Below are 20,413 nucleotides of genomic sequence, written 5' to 3' on the forward strand. Positions count from 1 at the left end.
CCAACCAAAAAGAAAAATAGAAAAATAACTGACAAATACACATGCAAAAATATTCACCCAAAGCTTCTCCTTGATGATTTTGACTACTCAGGACCCCTGAACTCATTAAAAATAATTTTTGCTATCCATATTAGTCACTCTTTTGTGACAAGGAGAAAGTCAGAAAAAAAGGAAGAGAAATTCAGACTCCTGGGTAGGTGCCAAATTGTTATAATTAAAATTCTCTGGAGATTGCATATTAATTTATAATTATTTATTAGTCAAAGTCAAAGTAAAAGAGAGATAGTCTCAAAACCATTTGGCTCTGCCTAACTAATTTGAGTTTCCTGATAATCAAAAGTGACCACCAGGAAGAATCAGTCTCTAGTCTAAGCGAGCCCAGAATCAAATGACCAAAAAGATATTTTCTCACTCCTCTCTTATAAAGCCATTGGCATCACTCTTTCTCAGTTTCTCTGGTTGCACAGCCTTGGTCTCAGTCTGGGTCAGACCTCAGTCTTCTGGATGCCAGGAGTCACTGGCGACAAAGGGGCAGCCTATCTGGAGCACCAGGAAGTCATGAGGTCTCTGGCTTCTTCCCATAGTATGTATGAACCCTGTGAAAGGATGAGGCTGATAGCAATCAAAATGTGTTTTCAAAGAGAATAGGAGGTATAATTCCTACTAAATTTACACAATTTCTTCCATAAATTTTTCCATTATAATCGTATACCACAACTTGTTTATCTTTTCCTCAATTAGTGGACTTCTTTTCAATTCCCACTTCTTTACCACAACAAAAAGAGGTGCTGTAAATATTTAGAAATATAGGTTGGAACAAGAGGGGGTAGGGATCTTAACAGACCCTAAAAAAAAAGAAGGGAACAAAAAGGGAGGGGTCAGAAAGGGAAGCATATTAAGGGAGGGGATTAGGGTGATTGATTAAAAGTAAACCACTGTTTTAAAAGGATATAGCAACAGAAGAAAGGATAGAACTAGGAGAGGATACACAAATGCTGGGGAATACACAAGTGAGAATCATAACTTTGAATGTGAATGGGATGAACTCACCCATAAAACGAAAACAAATAGGAGAGTGGATTAGAATCCAAAATCCTACCATATGTTGTCTACAAGAAACACACCTGAGGCAGGGAGATACTCACAAGGTTAGAATTAAAGGTTGGAGCAAAACCTATTGGGCCTCAACTGATAGAATGATGGCAGGAGTTGTAATCATGCCAAATGACAAAGCCAAATTAAAAATAGATCTGATTAAAAGGGATAGGGAAGGTAAATAATTGGAAAAAATGGCAGAAGCTATGCATCATACACCAAGATAATTAAACTGGGTACTTGATCTAGAAATAAAGGATGATGTCATAAACAAATTAGGGGAACACAGAAATGTTTATTTGTCAGATGACAGAGAATATAAGGAAAAGTGAAATGCAATTTTGATAGCATTAAATTTAAGTGTTTGTATAATGAAAATCAAAGAAATAACATTTTAAGGGGGAAAATTTTTATAGCAAGTGTCTCTCACAATAGCCTCCTGTGTCAAATATATAGAGAACTGTGTCCAATTTATAAGAATGCAAGGAATTTCCCATTTGAAAAATGGTCAAAGGACATGAAGAGGCAGTTCTCAAAGGAAATAATTAGAAGCATGTATAGTCATATAAAAACACCTCCAAATCACTGCTGATTAGAAAAATGCAAATGAAAACAACTCTGAGGTACCAATTCTTACCTATCAGCTCAGCTAAATTGACCAAAAAGTAAAATGATAGATCTTGGAGGGGATGTGAGAAAATTGGGATTAGAATATACTGTTGGCAGAACTGTGAACTGAGAGCCCCTTTATGGAGAACAATATAGAACCATGCCTGAAGCGTCATAAAACTCTGGATACACATTGGTCTAGCAATACCGCTATTGGAGTCTATATCCCAAAGACATCAGAGATGGAGGGAAGGATCAACTTGCACAAAAATGTTTTAGTAGCTCTCTTTGTAATGGCAAAGACTTGAAAACTCAGGGATTGTCCTCAATTGAGGTATTGAGGAACAAGACGTAGAATATAGTTATAATTGAATGCCATTGTGCCATATAAAATGAGGAACAGGACAAATTGAGATAAATCTGGGAAAAAACAACATGTAAACTGATGCAAAGTGAAGTGAGCAGATCCAGGAGAAAGATATGCATAGTAACAGAGATACCTGATGTTCAACTGCGGACTACAACATGATCCTCAAGTCAAGGTCCCTAAATATCCCCAAGGGATTCATAATAAAAAATGCTATGACAAAGAAGGAACTGTTGGAATTTGCTTGCAGATCCAAGCACGTCATCTTTGACTTTATATCCTTCATGAGTTCTTTTCTTTTGTATTTTTGATATGTATCTTCTGACATGCAATGGGAAATATGGAAATATGTACTGCATGAAAGCACAGGTATAACCTATAAAAGACCACTTTCTGGCTCAAGGAGCGGAAAGAGAAGAGGAGGGACAGAATCTGAATCATAAAATGTCAGAAAAATTGTAAAAAATTGTTTCTACATGCAATTGAGAAAAAGTGTGTGTGTATAAGATTAAGATGGAATTGGTTTGTTCACTGTTAGATGAAGATACTAAAGGAAGGAATGGGAGGTGACAGAAGGAATTAGGACTAAAAGCATGAACGAGTGCATTGGCTATACTGATGGATCAAAGAATCCTAGATGGAGAGTCAGGGTGGAATTCTGAGATCACGTAGTCCAATTATTTCCTTTTAGAGTTGAGTCTGATTTGAGAATAAATAGTGAAGTAATCTGGTAAGGTCACATAAGTTATGAGCATTAAAGGCAAGACTTAATCTTAGTTTGTGGGATTCCAAAGTCAGAACTCCTTCCCTTTATCATGCTTCCTTGGAAGTGATGAATCTTGGGAAGATGATATATGTAATCACAGCCATATACTTGCACACCAGAACTTCCTAGCAACATAGTCATGTTTATTGTTTCCCACATTTAAAAGAGAGGTGACACAATGCAAAATAATATCTTCCTTGAGGATATTTGAAGAAAAAAGTACAAAATAACACAGATTTGGGGTGGGAGAGAATATTTAATCTTTCTCAGCACTCTAACACTGGGATTGGGAGGTATGAATTAGAGGGTGAATACACACATAGGCATGAGGGAAGGGTTACAAATGAATTTCCATAATGCTGACCTTGTTGAATGGCACATCAGGTACTCTATTAGGCTACATGGTCTCTGGAAACCAAGACTCAATTTAATCCATAGACTGGAGTTTTTCTTTCCCTTAAAAGGATCCCAGTCAAAAAACATGAGAGTATCATGTCCAGAAGAGGACATCAGTTGGCTAAATTACCAAATCAAATTTGTCTTATGCTTTGTGAGGAAGAAAGCATAGTTGGTAATATGGTGGAACATTGGTGAAACCAACATGATTGTTCTTCACGCTAATTTCATTTGGATCTCCAACTGGTTTGAGTGTAAAGTTCTGTAGAATGGTGGTCAAGAACAAAAACAACTCCATCCTTGCTAGGCCCTCTCCAAGACAAGCCCGTTTTCCTGAAAAGAAATAATATTGTGCTTAGAAATCTTCATGGAATATCCAGTGTTAATGAAATTAAAACAGATTTATTGGACCAAAATACTGGTGGGGAAAGGAGTAAAAGAGAAACACATAGATGAGCAGAAATGAATTCCTTCTTTACATCATGCTTCCCGTGAGCCTTTGAGCAGAAGATCTTGCAATGGAAACATAGTTCCATTAAAATGGGAGGACAGGTGAATCAGGTAAGTATTTCCGATGATCTTTTGGGGGGATCTGAGAAGTCATGATGTAGGAATACTAATAAGGAATGTGTCATGTGCTGCACTGGGTTAGTGCAGCATCAGAAAAACTTCCATGAGGAGGCTTTGCCAGAGGAAGGTGGGAAAGGGGAAAGGAATCTCCCTTTAGAGTGGAGACAGAGGTCAGGAGGGCTTCTTTTTTACCAGCAGAAAAGGGCATGAAGTAGTCACTTTTCTTGAAACTTCCATTTTTATCCAGGAAATGCTGAGGGTCAAATTTGTCAGGGTTGGAGAACTCTTTACTGTCACACAAGACTGGCGAAAGTAATGGGAAGATGTTTGTGCCCTAGAGGGAAGACATTCCAGGGGAGAGTCAGTCAACAACATTATACTAATTGTAAGAATCCTCAGTGGCACCCTATTGTCTCTAGTACAAAATACACACTCCCTTGTGTGTGATATATATTGACATGCCTAGCCCTTAAGAGTCTGGTTAAATTCTAGTTTAGTTTGCCTGATTGAAGTCTCCATTATTGGATCCCATCAATCAACTAGCCAAGTGTTGTTCCCCATTCATGAATTTCCCTCTAGAGTCTCCATGCCTAGAATGCACTCCTTACTCGAATTAGTTTTTTAGCATCTTGAGCTTCCTTCCTCCTCTTGACTAAGTTTCCAAGCTCTTTCAGCTCTCTCTCCATTCAATTCCTTGGTCTATCCTTCATGTCTACTCCTGTTGCCTGGGTGACACTGGGCAGAATATAAGACTGATAAGTGCCACAAGCAATGCTCAAAGCCTCCAAGTACAGACCAATATCCTGAAATAGTTTCCTCAACTGAAAAGCACTCTGATAATCATTTCACAGCCCAAGTCTGAAGGAAAGAAACAATTCTTTTGGGTAGACTTTTCTAGATGTAATTGTGCTCCCTCCAGAAGAATCCAAAGTCTTTGGTGGTCATACATCCTCCTCTTTCTTCTTGCCTTGTGTGAACACCACTTGGCCCATCAATTTTCATCTAGGAGATTCTTAATGATTTGAATTGAACAATAGATTACATGTTATATACTCAATGTGAATCCCTAGGTTGGACGCTCCCTTCCTTTCTTTGGGGGAGAGCAGCTCTTCTGAGACTTTAATTCAGTTAAAAAGAATTCAATCAACTTGTATTAAGTGCCTCTGAAAAGAAGTATTTCACAATCTAAACCCTCAGTACCACAGTTTTAGTTAAATGACCTTGGGCAAGTCATTTGACCTGAAATTCAGTGTCTCCATCTGCACAATGGGTCAGATAATAGTATTTAGAGGATCCAATCCAGGAAGAGGAAATTATATAAACAAAAAAATTGCTTCTGTAATCTCACTCTATTATTTTTTCTGTACATTTTCTTTCCAAGTGCTGCTGTGATGAATGAGAAGTGGGGAAAAAAAGATAAGTGTACATTTTCTTCTCATTCTTTATTCATCCATCACACCCAAGTTAGCCATATATAACAAAAGACTCACTTCCAGTGAGATCTAAAATGAGATCACTGGACCAAGTGATAGCTAAGATCCCTTCCCAAACCAGATGACAGCTGACCTTGGGGATGGTATATTGTTGCAATTGGATGTCCTGGTTCACTGCATGGGGCAGGTTGAGAGGTAAGAGGTCAATGAATCTTTGCACTTCATGCACGACAGCATCCATATAGGGCATATCTTGCCTGTCCTTTATGGAAGGAATTCGGTTGTGTCCAATCACACGATTAATTTCTTCATGAATTTTTGCTGCAGGAACAAAGATAGGGATGGCCACTTAGGTTCCTCATCTTTTCGGAATACCCAACAGAATTACGTAGTATCTGTCTGATGATACACCCTAAGACTGTTTTCAGGTTGGTTCATTGTCCTCCTTCTACTCAGTCAAGGATGTAAAGATTTTTGCAGAAGAAATAGTTTAATTTTCCCAAGACAGTGAATGAGTCAGTAAGACTTGTGTTTACTTTTCTTTTATAAAGAATATTTAAAATTTAATCAAATCATTTAGTCTGTTTTAGCCTCAGTTTCCTCATCTGAAAAATGAGGAACATTAGACACTAGGTAAGGTCCCGTATACTTCTAAATCTATTATATGATTTGTAAAATGGAGGGAATAACTGACCCCCGACCCCCACCAACCTTAAATGAAATGACATATGCCCAGTGAATGACTGTCCTTACATTCTTTATATTGATGGCCACTCATTACCAGAGAGACTAGATGGTTTCATTTGAATGTGAAAGTGCTGCTGAAATCTGTATTTGGATTAAAATTATTTAACAGGTAACTTTCTCATCTCCCCTCTCTATATCCCAATTGACTGAGGCAAAGACTTCAGCATTAGAAATGACCCATTTTCATTGAGAACCATCCATATCTGAATGAGAATCCTATTCCCCATGTACTTAAAGAAGGTACTCCTCAATACTATATTTAGAGATGCTAAAATAAAAAAAATTGAGGATAAAATGCAAGCCCAATTAGAAGATCTAAAAAGTTTCTTACAGGATCAATTGGCAAATACCCACTCTACCAGAAAGAGACCTGTTTCTGAACCTTTTAATGAGGAAATTTCCTTCCCTGAAATAGAGATGGAAAACACCTTCCCTATAGCCCAGTTAACAGACTGCTTCTCTCGTGTAGTGCAAATCTTGACTGAATTTAATCCCCAAAACCCTTCCCCTGCAATTCCAGTTTCTCATGTTCCCTCTCCTACAGAAAACCAAATTCCAATGCAAAGGAGATCTTGTCCTCCTAGAGAAACCTGTCCTTGTCAAACTGACCCACAGGTACAAAATTCAACTAGAGGCCTGTTTCCTCTAAGAGAAGTACCTGAAATACGACGGAATGGGGATCTGGTGACTTTAAGACATAGGATACCGTTTACTCCCCAAGAAATAAATGAATTTACACGAAATATCCCCACATATGAACAAGATCCTTTTCTAGTAACAAAAAAGATGGGAGACATATTTTTTCAGTATAATCCATCTTACAAGGATGTTGAGAACTTACTACAGGCTTTTTTAAGTGAACGTGAAAAAAATAAAATAATTACTCATGTCAACAAAACCCGGGGGCGTAATACAGCACATTGGCCATCTCAGGATCCCGAATGGGACTATAACAATCCTGAGGATTATCTACAACTATACCATTGTAGAGAGGCCATCCTCACGGCAATGAAGGTATGTGCAGACAGTACAGATAAGTGGATGGAACTGGAAAAAATTAAGCAAAAGGAAGAAGAAACACCTTCTAGATTTATGGATAGAATTATCGAGTTTGGGGACAGATACTTAGATTGGGACTTAACTAAAGAGAGTAGTTCAAGACAAGTTAGAAGAATCTTTGTAAATAACTCTTGCAAAGCAATTAAGAATTATTTTAGAACACAATGCCCAAGATGGTCAGATATGGACCTTGAAGAATTGCGAAAAACAGCTATATATGTTTTAAAGGGAAACAAAGAAAAGGAGGAAGAAAATAATGATGACATGGAGGAAGTGAAGGAAAAAATAAGATATTTAATAGATAGGATGACTAAATTAGAAAGTGGGCATGATAATGAACCAACGACAATTGCCCCTCTCCAGAAATCCAATTATCAATCCATTACTTGCCACTTCTGTGGGAAGAAGGGCCACAAAATGATGGAATGTAGAACCTTTCTTAAGATGTTTGGAAGGAATACACAGTTTAATAATAGTTTTAGAAATAATAACTATAGAAATGATGATAATGGTTATAGAAACCAGAATTCTAGAAATTATAATAATGACTATGGAAATAACTATAATGAATATAGAAATAAGAACTTTAGAAACCAGAATTATAGAAATAGGAATTGGGAAAATAATGACAATGCTCCAATTGAAGAAAATTATAATGATAATGAACAACAACAATATATGAGAAATGGCGCTCGTCCGAAAAATACTCAAGGTACTAATGACCCTCAGAGAGGTGCCCTTCAGGGGGGTGCTCAAGGAATATCCCAAACACAATGATGGTGTCCGGGGGGGAGGGCTGGGGCACAGGAATCAGAGGATACAACCTTTGATTTCCCAGACCCTGATGTCCTACTACCCGTTTTCCCTATCCACTGCCCCCCCAATACTAATGAACCCCATGTTACCTTAAAGGTGGGTAACAGCTATTATGATTGTCTATTAGATACCGGAGCTTCCTGGTCTGTATTAAAGAGAACACCTGATTTACAATGTTATTCTTTTGGCTCAGAGAATGTAATGGGAGTATCAGGAATAACCCAAAGAGTTAAAAGACTTCCTCCTAGAATGGTGTCTGTAGGACCCCTCGAGGTACAACACTCCTTCCTTTTGATGCCTGACTCCCCTTTAAATTTGCTGGGGAGGGACCTTCTATGCAAACTCAGAGCCACAATAACCTGCTCCCCAGATGGCTCATTATCATTAAAAGTACCAGAGGAATCTTTAAATTTACTCCCTGTACTTCTGTCGGGAAACCATGAGGCAAAAGAGCCTTCCACTTTTGAAATACCTGAAGATATACCAGAGTCTCTTTGGGCCACATCTTCTTCTGACGTAGGCTTACTTAAATCTGCTGTTCCTGTGCAGATAAAAACTAAATCTAGCCCACCTCCTTCTATCCCTCAGTATCCCCTCTCAAACGAGGCAATTGAGGGTATTACACCAGTTATTAACTCATTAATAGAACAGGGAATAATAATCCCTAGCAAATCTGAATACAACACGCCCATCCTGCCAATTAAAAAACCAAAAAAAGGGCCCGATGGCAAGCACATCTATAGATTCGTATAGGATCTAAGGGAGTGAATAATCACGTTATAAAGAGACACTCCATAGTTTCTAACATACATACTATTATTTCATCTATTCCTAGCACAGCTACATACTTTACAGTAGTAGACTTGTGTTCAGCTTTCTTTTCCATACCAATACATGAGAACTCCAGGCATATTTTTGCTTTCACCTGGAAGGGCTCACAATATACCTGGTGTCGGCTGCCACAGGGTTATGTCGAAAGTCCGAGCTTATTTGAGCAAATTTTGAGCCAAGACACAGACAATATAACATTTAAAAATAGCAAATTAATCAAATATGTAGATGATCTACTCTTGGCTTCAGCAGATGCAAAAACATGTCAAGAAGATAGCAAACACCTTCTTTTGGAATTGCACAAAAGAGGACATAAAATCTATAAGGATAAAGTTCAATGGTGTCTCCAAAAAGTAGAATATTTGGGATTCATCTTGACTGCACGTGCTCGTTATATTTCTCCAAAACAAATTGAGAACATTCAAAAATTGAGTGCTCCTACTACTAAGAAACAGCTGAGAGCAATTTTAGGAGCAACAGGGTTTTGTAGACAATGGATTCCTTGCTATGGGAAAATCACTAAACCCCTTATAGCATTAACAAAGGATTCGGTTCCTGAACCCCTCAAATTAGAGCCTGAACACTTGTCAGCTCTATCAGATCTAAAAAAGGCTATCATGTCTGCCCCTGCTCTAGGCATCCCAGATTACAACAAGCCATTTACTTAATATGTGCATGAGCGAAGAGGAGTAGCCTCTGGTGTGTTAACTCAGACTTTGGGACCTTCTCAGCGCCCAATTGCTTATTATTCTGCCCAACTAGACCCAGTAGTAGCAGGAGCACCACCATGCCTTAGAGGAGTAGTTGCTACAGCCTTACTAGTAACAAAAGCCGTTGATTTAGTATTGGGATGTCCATTAACAATAATGTGCCCACATGAGATAGAAGCATTATTGATAAAACATAGAACACAGGCATTCTTGGATCAGAGAATTACAAGGTACGAAATAACCTTATTAAATCGTGAAAATATTACCTTGAAACGCTGTTCAACTCTTAACCCTGCCACCTTGCTTCCAGATTTACCTACTTCAGGAGAACCATTACATAACTGTGAAACATTAGTGTCCATGGCAGAAAAGCCTTGAGATAATCTCTTGGACACTCCCTTAGACAATGCAGATCTGATTTTATTTACCGGTTTCCTCTTTTATGAGGGATGGCATACGTTACACTGGAGCTGCTGTAGTCTCAGAATTTGCCACTGAATGGTAAGCTTCACTACCTTCTAACATTAGAGCTCAAGGAGCAGAACTCATAGCTCTAAAACAAGCTTGTATAATTGCCAAGGATAAAAAGGCAACAATTTATATGGATTCTAGATATGTTTTTGGCATTTGTCACTCAGTTGGGATGCTATGGCTCCAGAGAGGATTTTTAACCTCAGCTGGAAAATCCATAGCTAATGCAGAAATTATTAATGATGTTCTTTCTGCTCTCAAACTGCCTAAAGCCCTAGCTGTAGTTCATTGCTCTGCCCATACAGGTGGCTCTGACCCTGTCTCTAGAGGAAATGACCAAGCAGATGTCGCTGCAAAGCAAGCAGCCATAGAAGGGCCTGAATTAATTTTAACATGAACAACCACTGATAATTTAAATTTATCACTTTCCTATAATGAAAAGGAAGTGGAAAAATGGAAACAAAATTTTAAAGCAAAACAGATTAATGGAGTATGGGTGTCATCTGAAGGAAAACCCCTGCTCCCTTGAAGTTTCTATAACCAAATTTGCCAATCTATTCATAAAAATGGTCATTTTGGCACCCAGGGCATCGTGGACTCTGTCAAGAGAGTATGGATAGCCCCTGGTAAAACTACTATAGCCTCTAAAGTAAGTTCAGCCTGCCCTATTTGCCAGGCATATAACCAACATGCATATCATGGAAAAACCTTTGGGGGATGTCCTCTGGCTTACACACCTTTTGAACATCTACAGATAGATTTCATAACGATGCTAAAGGCTGGACTTTATAAATTTTGTCTAGTAACTGTAGATCAACTAACCAGATGGCCGGAAGCATTTCCTACAACCCGAGCCACAGCAGATTTTGTTGCAAAGATACTTTTAAAGGAAATTATTCCTCATTTTGGCCTGCCAGCAAGTATTGACTCCGATAGAGGGAGTCATTTTACCTATACTGTCTTAAACCAAATATATTCTTGCTTGGGGATAACTCCAAAATTCCATGTTCCATATCACCCCCAGAGCTCAGGCCAAGTGGAGAGGATGAATAAAGAACTTAAGACTATGATTGGCAAATTATGCACTGAGACCCATTTAAAATGGCCTGAAATTCTCCCTGTGGCCCTATTTTATCTTAGAAGCAGGCCTAGAGGAGACTTACATATTTCACCATTTGAGATGCTTTTTGGACATCCGCCTATACAGGCTAAGCCTTTCTCCCCGGCTTATACATCGATATTAGGGGGAGATATTACTATTGCTTCCTATATACAGGAGTTACAGCACAAAGTACATGAACTTCATGAATCCGGAGCTGCAGTACAAGCCGGACCATTAGATTTTTCTCTGCATGACCTGAACCCAGGATTTAAAGTTTATATCAAGAATTTCAAGCGAACTGGAGCAACTCAAACTTCATGGGAAGGACCATTCCAAATAGTATTAACTACTCCAACATCTATAAAGATTGGAGAAAGAGACTCTTGGATTCACTGCTCACATGTGAGGAAAGCATCTTCTGCTGAGACTGATTGACTCTATCCTATGATATGAATTGTATCTCTATCTTATCATATGAATTGGAGATAATAATCCATAGACAAATTGATGCTGTTTTTTTTCCTAGAATATATTGAATTACTGATTTTTTTTCTTATTTTTCTTATTTCTTTTCTTTTATTTTTTGATCAGAATATTTAATTTTTTCTCATTTTTTGTACTGAAGGTACACATAGTTAATATTAATATTATTTTTTTACTGCAGTAATACAAGTTAATATATATACTCTTGTGATAATATCAATATATGCCTAAAAGCTTTAAACTATGGGAACCTGCCATTTATTGATAAAATATTATAGAACTGTGATTAATGTTTGGGTCTGATTCCAGGAAAACAGATAAAAACAAAGAGCACAGACTAAACCTGAGTAGTGCCAATAGAGCACACAAGAAATATTAAAGTGAGACTCGAGGTTGCGACGCTTAACTTATGTTTAAGTCGTAGGACTTCCTTGTATCTACACTCTTTACGAAGTACTCAAACAAGTACAAAGCTAATGGGAACTCTATTGGAATGTGAACCCCATTGGCATGGGAGGTTCCTCCTCCTCCCTTCTTAAGATTACTTTAGGACAGAAACCTTTTGCTGAACAATGGAAAGGGCTTTGACCTATGCTTAAGCATAGAACAGGAATTTCTTTGAGTCATGATTGATTTTAGAATTGATACAATAGAGATACTTGGAATGACAGAACCAGGTCTTGGGAAATACAATCTCCACCCTACTTAGAATAACAGGATTTAGGAAGGGCTGTAGCAAAGGATCAAGATTTAATTATTTGAGAATATGACCTTCAACAGACATGTGCAAAGCCACAGACCTGTGGGCGGTCCTGGGTTAAGCTAGAGCCACCATTGGCACAGGGAAGACATGGACAGTGATTGGTAGATGTGAGAACTGAGGGGAGGGAACTTGGATGTTTTCCTTAAAGAGAGAGGGGTCTGAGGACTGAGGTGTGGTTGGTTGGAGAGGTTTTGGCTCTGAGAGGTTGTGCTGGCTCTGAAGGAAGCTGGAGGTGGAGGCCCCTGAGACTGTTTCTCCATTTTGGTCACGTGAGTAATAGGGACTGATCTCCTTTCTTTGCCCCAGCTATCTAAGGGCTTGGGCCTTTTGGCCCAGCCTAAACAGAAGGGGTATCTAAGCCCTATTCCCTTCTATCCCCTTTCTCTCTCCCTTTCTCTCTCTATCTGTAATTCCTTTCTTCCTCATGTTTGTAATTCAACTCTATAAAAGGTTGACGGCTGACTTGAGTTTTCATTTAGGAAATACATAGCTGAATTCCTTGGCGACCTTAAATTAATATATATCAGTCTTTTAAAGTGATTTCCTTGTCACACTAGTTTACCTGTCTATCATGTTCTGCCTCTTGGTAGCCATCAGAACCAGCCTTGCTATTAGGTAAGCCCTTGGACGTGAGAGTGTTTCACTTGGATTTTTGTACTCCAGGTGTATTGCTGAGGGTATATAGAAAGAGCTTTGCATGTTCATTAAACTGAATTGAATTCCACATGCAAGACCTTCACAGACTTGAATAACTATCAGGTCTTGCCCAAGTTTTCTGCTGTTGATCTGTTTGGAAGTCATATCAGTTTATAACCATGTTGGTGAGCTTATAGCAAGCATGCCAGAGAGAGTGGCTCCTCTCTTCCTTGCCACCATACTTGAGGACATTCCTCACTCCCCCTGCCCCTCAGCTAAGAAGTCTAATGTGAGGGCTTCCTCCCTCCCCTGTCTGGGGTAAGAGAGAAGTTCCATGTGGCTGGATGGTGCAATTTGGGCACTCGGTCTCTAAAAGGTTCACTATAACTGATCTAGAAGGTAGGAATGTGGAGCCAACACCCGAGCAATGTATGTGGCTGGCTCAGCAAGTGTGCTCTGCAAGCATGGCAATCCTTTTACTTTACCTTGGACCTCAGGATGTTTAAGAATGAGGAGGAGGCCATATCTTAGAGTGCTGCTAGTTGTCTCTGTTCCTGCAGAAAATAAGTCTGCTCCAGTCATTAGAAGATTCTCCACATCAAATTCAGACTGGGGATTGTTTTTCTCCTAAAGCAAGCAGAGGCATAAAATAAATGAAGCCATGAATAGCAGGAGCAGTCATAAGTAATAGAAAAAAATACATAAAGTTTGTCCTAGGAGCCATATTCTTCCTTCCCTACCTCAATAAACTAGAGACTAATAGGTTCAAATTTGGCTTCAGACACTTCCCAGCTGTGTGACCTGTGACAGTCACTTGACTCCCATTGCCTATCCCTTACCAGTCTTCTGCCTTGGAACCAACACACTGTATTGATTCCAAGATGGAAGGTAAGGATTAAAAAAAAAAGAAAAGAAAAGAAACTAGAGATTTTCCAATGTACTCAAGCTTCCATTGCCGAACCACAGGCTTAGCCATCCCAGGCAGTCTTCTCTCCCTCAAGGAACATGCCATAATAGATCCAGGACTGGATTTGGAATCAGGAAGACTTAGATTTAAATTTAGCCTTAGTCAAAGGGTGCTCATGCATCCCTGGGCCAGTCACTTAATCTCTCTGTCTTGTTTTCTCATATATAACGAGAGAATTGGATCCTTTCTAGATTTCCATTTATTATATCTATGGGATGGATACAATATCTATGGTATGGAAGGGACCTGATCAAGTAACTTGCATAAAATCTTAACGATCTGGTGTGGAACTATGAAATCACTCCTTATGTTTTACATTTTTACCTTAAAAGAGGACAGTATCTAAGTAAAAAACAGAGACACACACTCAAGAAGGAATTTCAGGTGCTCAGAATGGAGTATTGAGAGGAATTTTTTAGGCAGGAGAAAACAAAATTTCAAATTTTGTAGCGGAAATTACATTCAGTGAGCCCACCTGTGACTGATCAGAAATTCCCTTTCCAAAACCTCCCATATGAAATCATCTAGCTTCATTGTGAAGACTTCCCCAGATGGAAAACACTGCTTAATGAAGAATTCTTATTTCAGTCTTGGACATTTTCCCCTCACGTAGAAACAAAATGTGTCTTTATAATTTCAAACCACTCTTATGAGTTCTGTCTTCTGGGAATGGCAGAGCAAAGTTATTCTATCCTTTTCTGTGCATCCAGCCTCTAAAATTAGGACAGTTGAGATATCTTTCAACTCACAAATTCTGTGAAATTCTGTGAAATATGAAAGCTAATAGACTAGGACTAGGAAGAACCAATTGTAGAAATCACCTGACAAAACCCACTTTCCAGCAAGAGAAATTAAAACCTAGAAAGGATGTGATTTTTTCAATGTCATACAAGAGGAAATTGAAAGTGGTGGTTGGTGAAATAGCCCAAATGATAGACCTCATCCCATGTCACTTGGAATTGTTCAGAAATCTCCATTTTTATAGAATGGAAATGAAGCTACCTGTGGTTAAAAAAGCTGAGTGATAAGAGTTAAGTAGAAGCTCATCTACTCAAATCAACTGTCAATAAAACTCATAGAGAGAAATTGAGTAAATAATCTAGACCAGGATACTGTACAATGAATATAGACTCTCTCATTAAGAACAGCCATTCTAATGTCTGTAATAAATGAAAAACAAAACAAAACAAAACAAAGCATTAAGATTGTAGGACTCCCAGATATAAAAATAGAATGTCCAAGTCAGCTGTTCAATGATAGAGTTCTGGACTTAGAGTCAGAAAGACATGCATTTACATCTAGATTCAAATATTTTATTGCTCTGGGATCTTGTGCAAATCACTTCACTTCTGTCTGTCTCAATTTTCTCAACGGTAAAATGGAGATAATAAAGCGCCTATTTTCTAAGGTTGTTGAAAAGTACAAGTGAGATAATATTTGTAAAGTACTTTGAAAACTTTGAAGCATGATATAAAAAGCTAGCTATTATTATTAAAGTATTTCACAAAGAAAAATAAAAGTATTAATAAAAGATATAAGGATGAAAACGGACAGATGTTATAGGTCTCAAAAATGAAGAGTAAATATGCAATTAAAACACATATTGAATTATGTATTTAAAGTTGTAGATGTTCTTTTAAGATGAAACTAATAGATTAAGTATTAGAAAATAGTGGAATTTTGCCTCAAATTGTAGTGATAGCCATATTGGAAGGACACACGAGTTCTCTACAAGCCAAAGTGATCTTGAAGATAGGACATAAAGTACCAATTTGAGGAGTTTATGCAAGTTAGAAATATAGAGTTAATTTTAATACTTGCATACAATACCTTAATAAATAAAAGAAAAATGTATGTTTTAAAAACCATGGAAAAATACAAACTCATGAAATTCACAGGCCCTCAACTAGAAAGAAGTATCAAGTTAATCACATCATGAATTGTTCTGGTCCAACATCAGACTTTCAATACTTGGCAAATATTTTGGGAAATGAAAGCAAAGCCCCTGCCCTATCAAGCACAAGAATTCAAATAGGTCAGGATTTGAACTCTATGAGAAATCTTACAAATGGTAGGAGCTAAGCATGGAAGAGTATTAGAACTGTTAAGAGAATTGAGGGACTAAACTGTATAAAGGCAAAGAGGCAAAAGATGGAATGCTGTGTCCAGGAAACAAGAAGTAGGCTAATTTGGTCAGAGTGATGGAAGACGGAATTGTGTAACCAACCATAAAGAAAGGCTGAAGCCAGATTGTAAAGGACCTTAAAGCCCAAACAGATGAATGTTTGTTTGTTTTATAAGCAGTGTGAAGCCCTCAAGCTTCCTGATCATGGGAGTGGTCTTGGGAGTTTGCATATTAAGTGTGCTAATTTTGCATATTTGTAATGAATGGATTGAGAGTCTTGATGCTTAGAGAGATGTTAAGAGAGAATTTTCATTGTCCAGGAGAGAGATGATGATGACCAGAGCAAGGGTGACTGTGGTGTTCATTGAGAGAAGAAGGAAGTAAGGATTACTGTACTGATGGAATTGAGGAAAAAAGTTTTTTGCTCTCTCTTCCCCATAAACACCATTTGGATGGTAGAGGTACAATTATTCTCATTGTGCCAATCAATTACTAATCATTTTTGGTCAATTCAACAAATACTAAATGAAGTACCTTATCGGTGTAGGATAATATATTAGATGTTCAGAGAGATTCAAATTTCCAAAAAAAGATACAATTCCTACCCATGCGGAGTTTATATTCTAGCAGAATGGGGCAACCAGAGATACATCATTCTCAAGTAAATGATACATGACTAGTGTATCAGGAGGATGCATCTAATATCCTATGGGAGATCCCAAAGAATAAAATCATTGATCATTGTTTCTGGCTGTTATTTGTGTGTGTGTGTGTAAATATAGTACATTTTATTCTCATACTCTTTTCTTCTTATTCTGACTTTGTGTGAAAAGTGTTTTTTTTTTTTACTGGTGTTCATATTGTTGCTGGGTATGTTTTGGTAAATATGTCCATAGACATTTTATATTTTTCTATTGTTATTTTCAAATGAATTCCTTTTTTGTGCTCACTGTTGGTTTCTTTGGTAGTAAATGGTAATGCTGATGATTTATGTGGATTATTTTGTATTCTGCAACTTTGCTAAAGTTGTTCATTGTTTCTTTTAGTTTTTTGGTTGATTCTCATAGCATCATCTCATCTGTAAAGAATGATAGTTTCATTTCCTCATTGTCTAATTTCTTTTTCTGCCCTTATTGCTATAGCTATCATTTCTTTACAATATTAAATTGTAGTGGTAATAATAGACATCTTTGATTCACCACTGATCTGATTGGGAAAGGTTCTCCTTTCCTCCCCATTACATATAACTCTTACTGGTGGTTTTAGATAGATGCCATTTATCATTTTAAGGAAATGGTTCAGTACTCCTAAATTTTTTTTCCTTCTGAGAAAAGTTTTTTCCATTGGGTTAGACTGTAAAGGGAAAAAGGAAGGAAACATCTACATTGCACTAAGCCCTGAGAGAAAGACCTTCCAAATATTAACTCATTTAATCTGTACCATGACCCTAGGAGGTGGCTGCTTTACAGTTGTTGAAGTGGAGGCAGACAGCATTTAAGTGACTTGCTTTGGGTTATCCCACTATAAAGTGACTGATTCCAGAATTGAATGCAAGTCTTTCAGACCTTAGTTTCAACAGTCTACCAACCCCATCACCTTTGTGACAGAGGCTGGCACTAAAGAAAAAGTGCCAGACTGAAGAGTATGTGAAATTGATCTCCTCAATGGGGGAGGGGCCCAAGCATGAATTTCCTGAGAAGTCTGGTGAGGAGAGCTGTGAGGGTCTCTCCTTCTTGAGACGTCGAAGAGAGAAGGTTGAAAAAGACTCTCTCCTGAGGGTTACCCATTTTTCCTGCTGTTGACTGGAAATCTTTCCCCCCAACACTTCCGAATCAAAGGGACTTTCTGAAGAGGAACCTGAGCAGACTTTGCCTCAGCTTCTGTTGCCCAGGGGTGAATCAACCTGAGTTTCTCTCAGGGGGCTCAGGCTGCCAAGGCCTGAGTTCCCCACACATTCGAGGAGGGAGCAGAAAGGGTTTAGATAGAGACAGGGACCCCCTTTTCCCCACTACCCTTTCCCCATTTTTCCCTGCCCGTTATTCCTTTTGTATTACCTGATTGAGTTGACATTAAAGGTTATCTGTTCCCCAAGCGGAGTGTGAGTGAATGGATCAAGGGGAGACCTTTGGGTCTTGAGTAGTGGAGGGGGGACAAGACAGACAAGAGCAAATTGAGGAGAGCAGCTTTAGCTAAGGAGGGAAGGCAGAATGGGGAAAATCTTCAAATCCCCTCTCCTCTCTCTGAGCCAACCTGTTACAGCCGCTATCTCCCCTGGAACCCCGTTTTGTGGAAGGGGGGTTCTCCTCTTTTTCCCTCTTTCTCTATATATCAGGGTTCAAGCCTCCCTTGGGGGTACGTCCCTTCCCTTCTTACTCTTATTTTTTTTAAACACCTTGAAGCCTCTTTCAGTCTGAATGGAACTACATAGGAGTGGAAGAAAGTCACAGAATAATTTGCAAGTTGAACTGATGTCCATTTTTGCAAATTTGTTCATTTTAATTATCAGGGGCATAGAAATGGTATTATAAGGGCTTTATTTGTTTTCCAAATTGGTTTGTGGATTTCTGGAAGTCTTGAATATCTTTTATATTTCTATGGTGCAAAATAAAGTTGCTTTCTAGAATTAATTAATTTTGAGTGCTTTCATGTTAAGTTGTTGCAGCTAGCATTTATAAAAATAGATATAATTTATATTTATACTTAAAGTTAGGAAAATGCCTTACACATTTATCATTTTCTCCTTACCAGAATTCTGGGACATAAATATAATTACCCCCATTTTACATATGAAGAAATTGAGGCAGAGGGGGGTGATAGGTCTTGCCCACTATTACACAGCTAGGAAGTATCTGAAGTTGACTTTCAACCAAATCTGCCTGATTCCAAGTTCTGCTCTGCATCATGTTTGTCTTCTTTGTAGCTTACTTTCTATATTTTGCTTTGTATGTTATCTATCACTCCCATTAGATTTTAAGCTCCTTGAAATGGGACTAGCCTTTCATCTCTTTTTTGTATCTCAAGCACTTAGCAAAAGCACTTGGGCCATGGTAGGCACTTGGTAAATGTTATTAATTGATTCTGATGCTCATTTTCAAATACCGCATTCTCCTGCAAAGAGGAAAGTCTAGATCAGCAGCTGATCACTGAGCCACAGAATTCTTCTGAATTCATTTCTAATACAGGGTTCAGTTAAGGAGCAGCGGGAAGGCAAACATGGCTCAGTTTTTAGAGAGCTGTTGGCATCCTTGGGGGATAGGGATGTCTTGAGGTTTCCTCCGGTGTCCCTTCTTGTGGTTTGAAGAGAGAGGGCTGAAAAACCTTTGGAATATCAGCCTGGCTTCACTGGCAACATGCTTCCCCCATGTATCCTACCTGCTGCATTTTGGAGAGGTAGCAGTCAATGTAGTCTTGAGGGTTGTTAGGGTCCAGTATCTCCTGATGCTCCTTCACTCTTTCCAAAATGAAGCGTTTTAGTTCCTCCACATTTTTAAAAAGTTGTTTATGCTTTCCAGGGAGATGCACTCTGAATGCTGGTAAAAAGTTGTAGAGCTAACTCCCCCAGAAAAAGAAAACACAAAGACATGTGAGTTAGTGTCACGGAGAGACAATTCGTAATCTCTACTTCATGAATTATTCTGTTCTATTCAAAGTCATTGCATTCTTTAATATTCATTTAAATTTTTCATTAATAAAAATATTTTCTTTCATCTTGACTGGGACTCTCATACTGAGACTCCTACTTGACTCTCATCTCATACTGGGAAAAAAGAAAAACAAAAGCATGAAATAAATCTGTATAGTCAAGCGAAACAAAATACTACCTTGGCAATAGCCAGAAATGTTTGTATTACATATCTTGAGCCCATTTCTTCTCTGCCAGGAGATGGACATCAGAATTTGTTATGTTACCTCAGGAGTTCTTTAGCCTTCCATGGTGTTTATCTTTCTGGTGTCTTTATTATTATACAAATTATTTCTGCTCACTGTACTTGGCATCTATTTATAAAATCTTGTAGGTCTGAAAATGTCCTTCTCATCATTTCTCACATTATAGTAGAAATTCTATAAACTTTATGTGCCATAGTTTGTTCAACTATGACCCAGCTAATTAGTATTCCATAATTTTTAGTGCTCTGAAGTCACAAAAAGTTGCTTTCCACTTTTCCAGATATAACTTTCAACTTCTGTTTATAAAAATTTTGGAGCATAGAAGAAATAGTTGTATTGTTTGTTCATAGCATATACATAGGGGCAGGTGGATGACTCATTGGATTGAGAGTCAGACCCAGACATTGGAGGTCCTGGGTTCAAATGTGGTCTCAGATACTTCCCAGTTATGTGACCCTGGGCAAGTCACTAAACCTGTATTGCCTAGCCCTTACCGCTCTTCTGCCTTGGAACCAATACACAGAATTGATTCCAAGACAGAAGGTGAGGGTTTAAAAAAAAGCACATACATAATTTACT

At 38.2% G+C, this 20,413-nt stretch overlaps 1 protein-coding gene across 1 annotated transcript in view; it reads right to left on the bottom strand.

Annotated features, from left to right (window-relative positions):
* Positions 1–2,959: 2,959 nt before the first annotated feature.
* LOC100026598 (cytochrome P450 2C23-like) overlaps positions 2,960–20,413 on the bottom strand; it is a 31,538-nt gene continuing 14,084 nt past the window's right edge. The window contains exons 5-9 of the mRNA XM_056797287.1: positions 19,319–19,495; positions 13,340–13,481; positions 5,370–5,557; positions 3,996–4,137; positions 2,960–3,566 (exon numbers count right to left, since the gene is read on the bottom strand). Of these exons, the coding sequence (XP_056653265.1) occupies positions 3,379–3,566; positions 3,996–4,137; positions 5,370–5,557; positions 13,340–13,481; positions 19,319–19,495 (837 nt within the window). The 3' untranslated portion in view covers positions 2,960–3,378. The remainder of the gene's footprint in view (positions 3,567–3,995; positions 4,138–5,369; positions 5,558–13,339; positions 13,482–19,318; positions 19,496–20,413) is intronic.

Source organism: Monodelphis domestica, chromosome 1, assembly GCF_027887165.1.
Source record: "Monodelphis domestica isolate mMonDom1 chromosome 1, mMonDom1.pri, whole genome shotgun sequence".
Taxonomy (NCBI): domain Eukaryota; kingdom Metazoa; phylum Chordata; class Mammalia; order Didelphimorphia; family Didelphidae; genus Monodelphis; species Monodelphis domestica.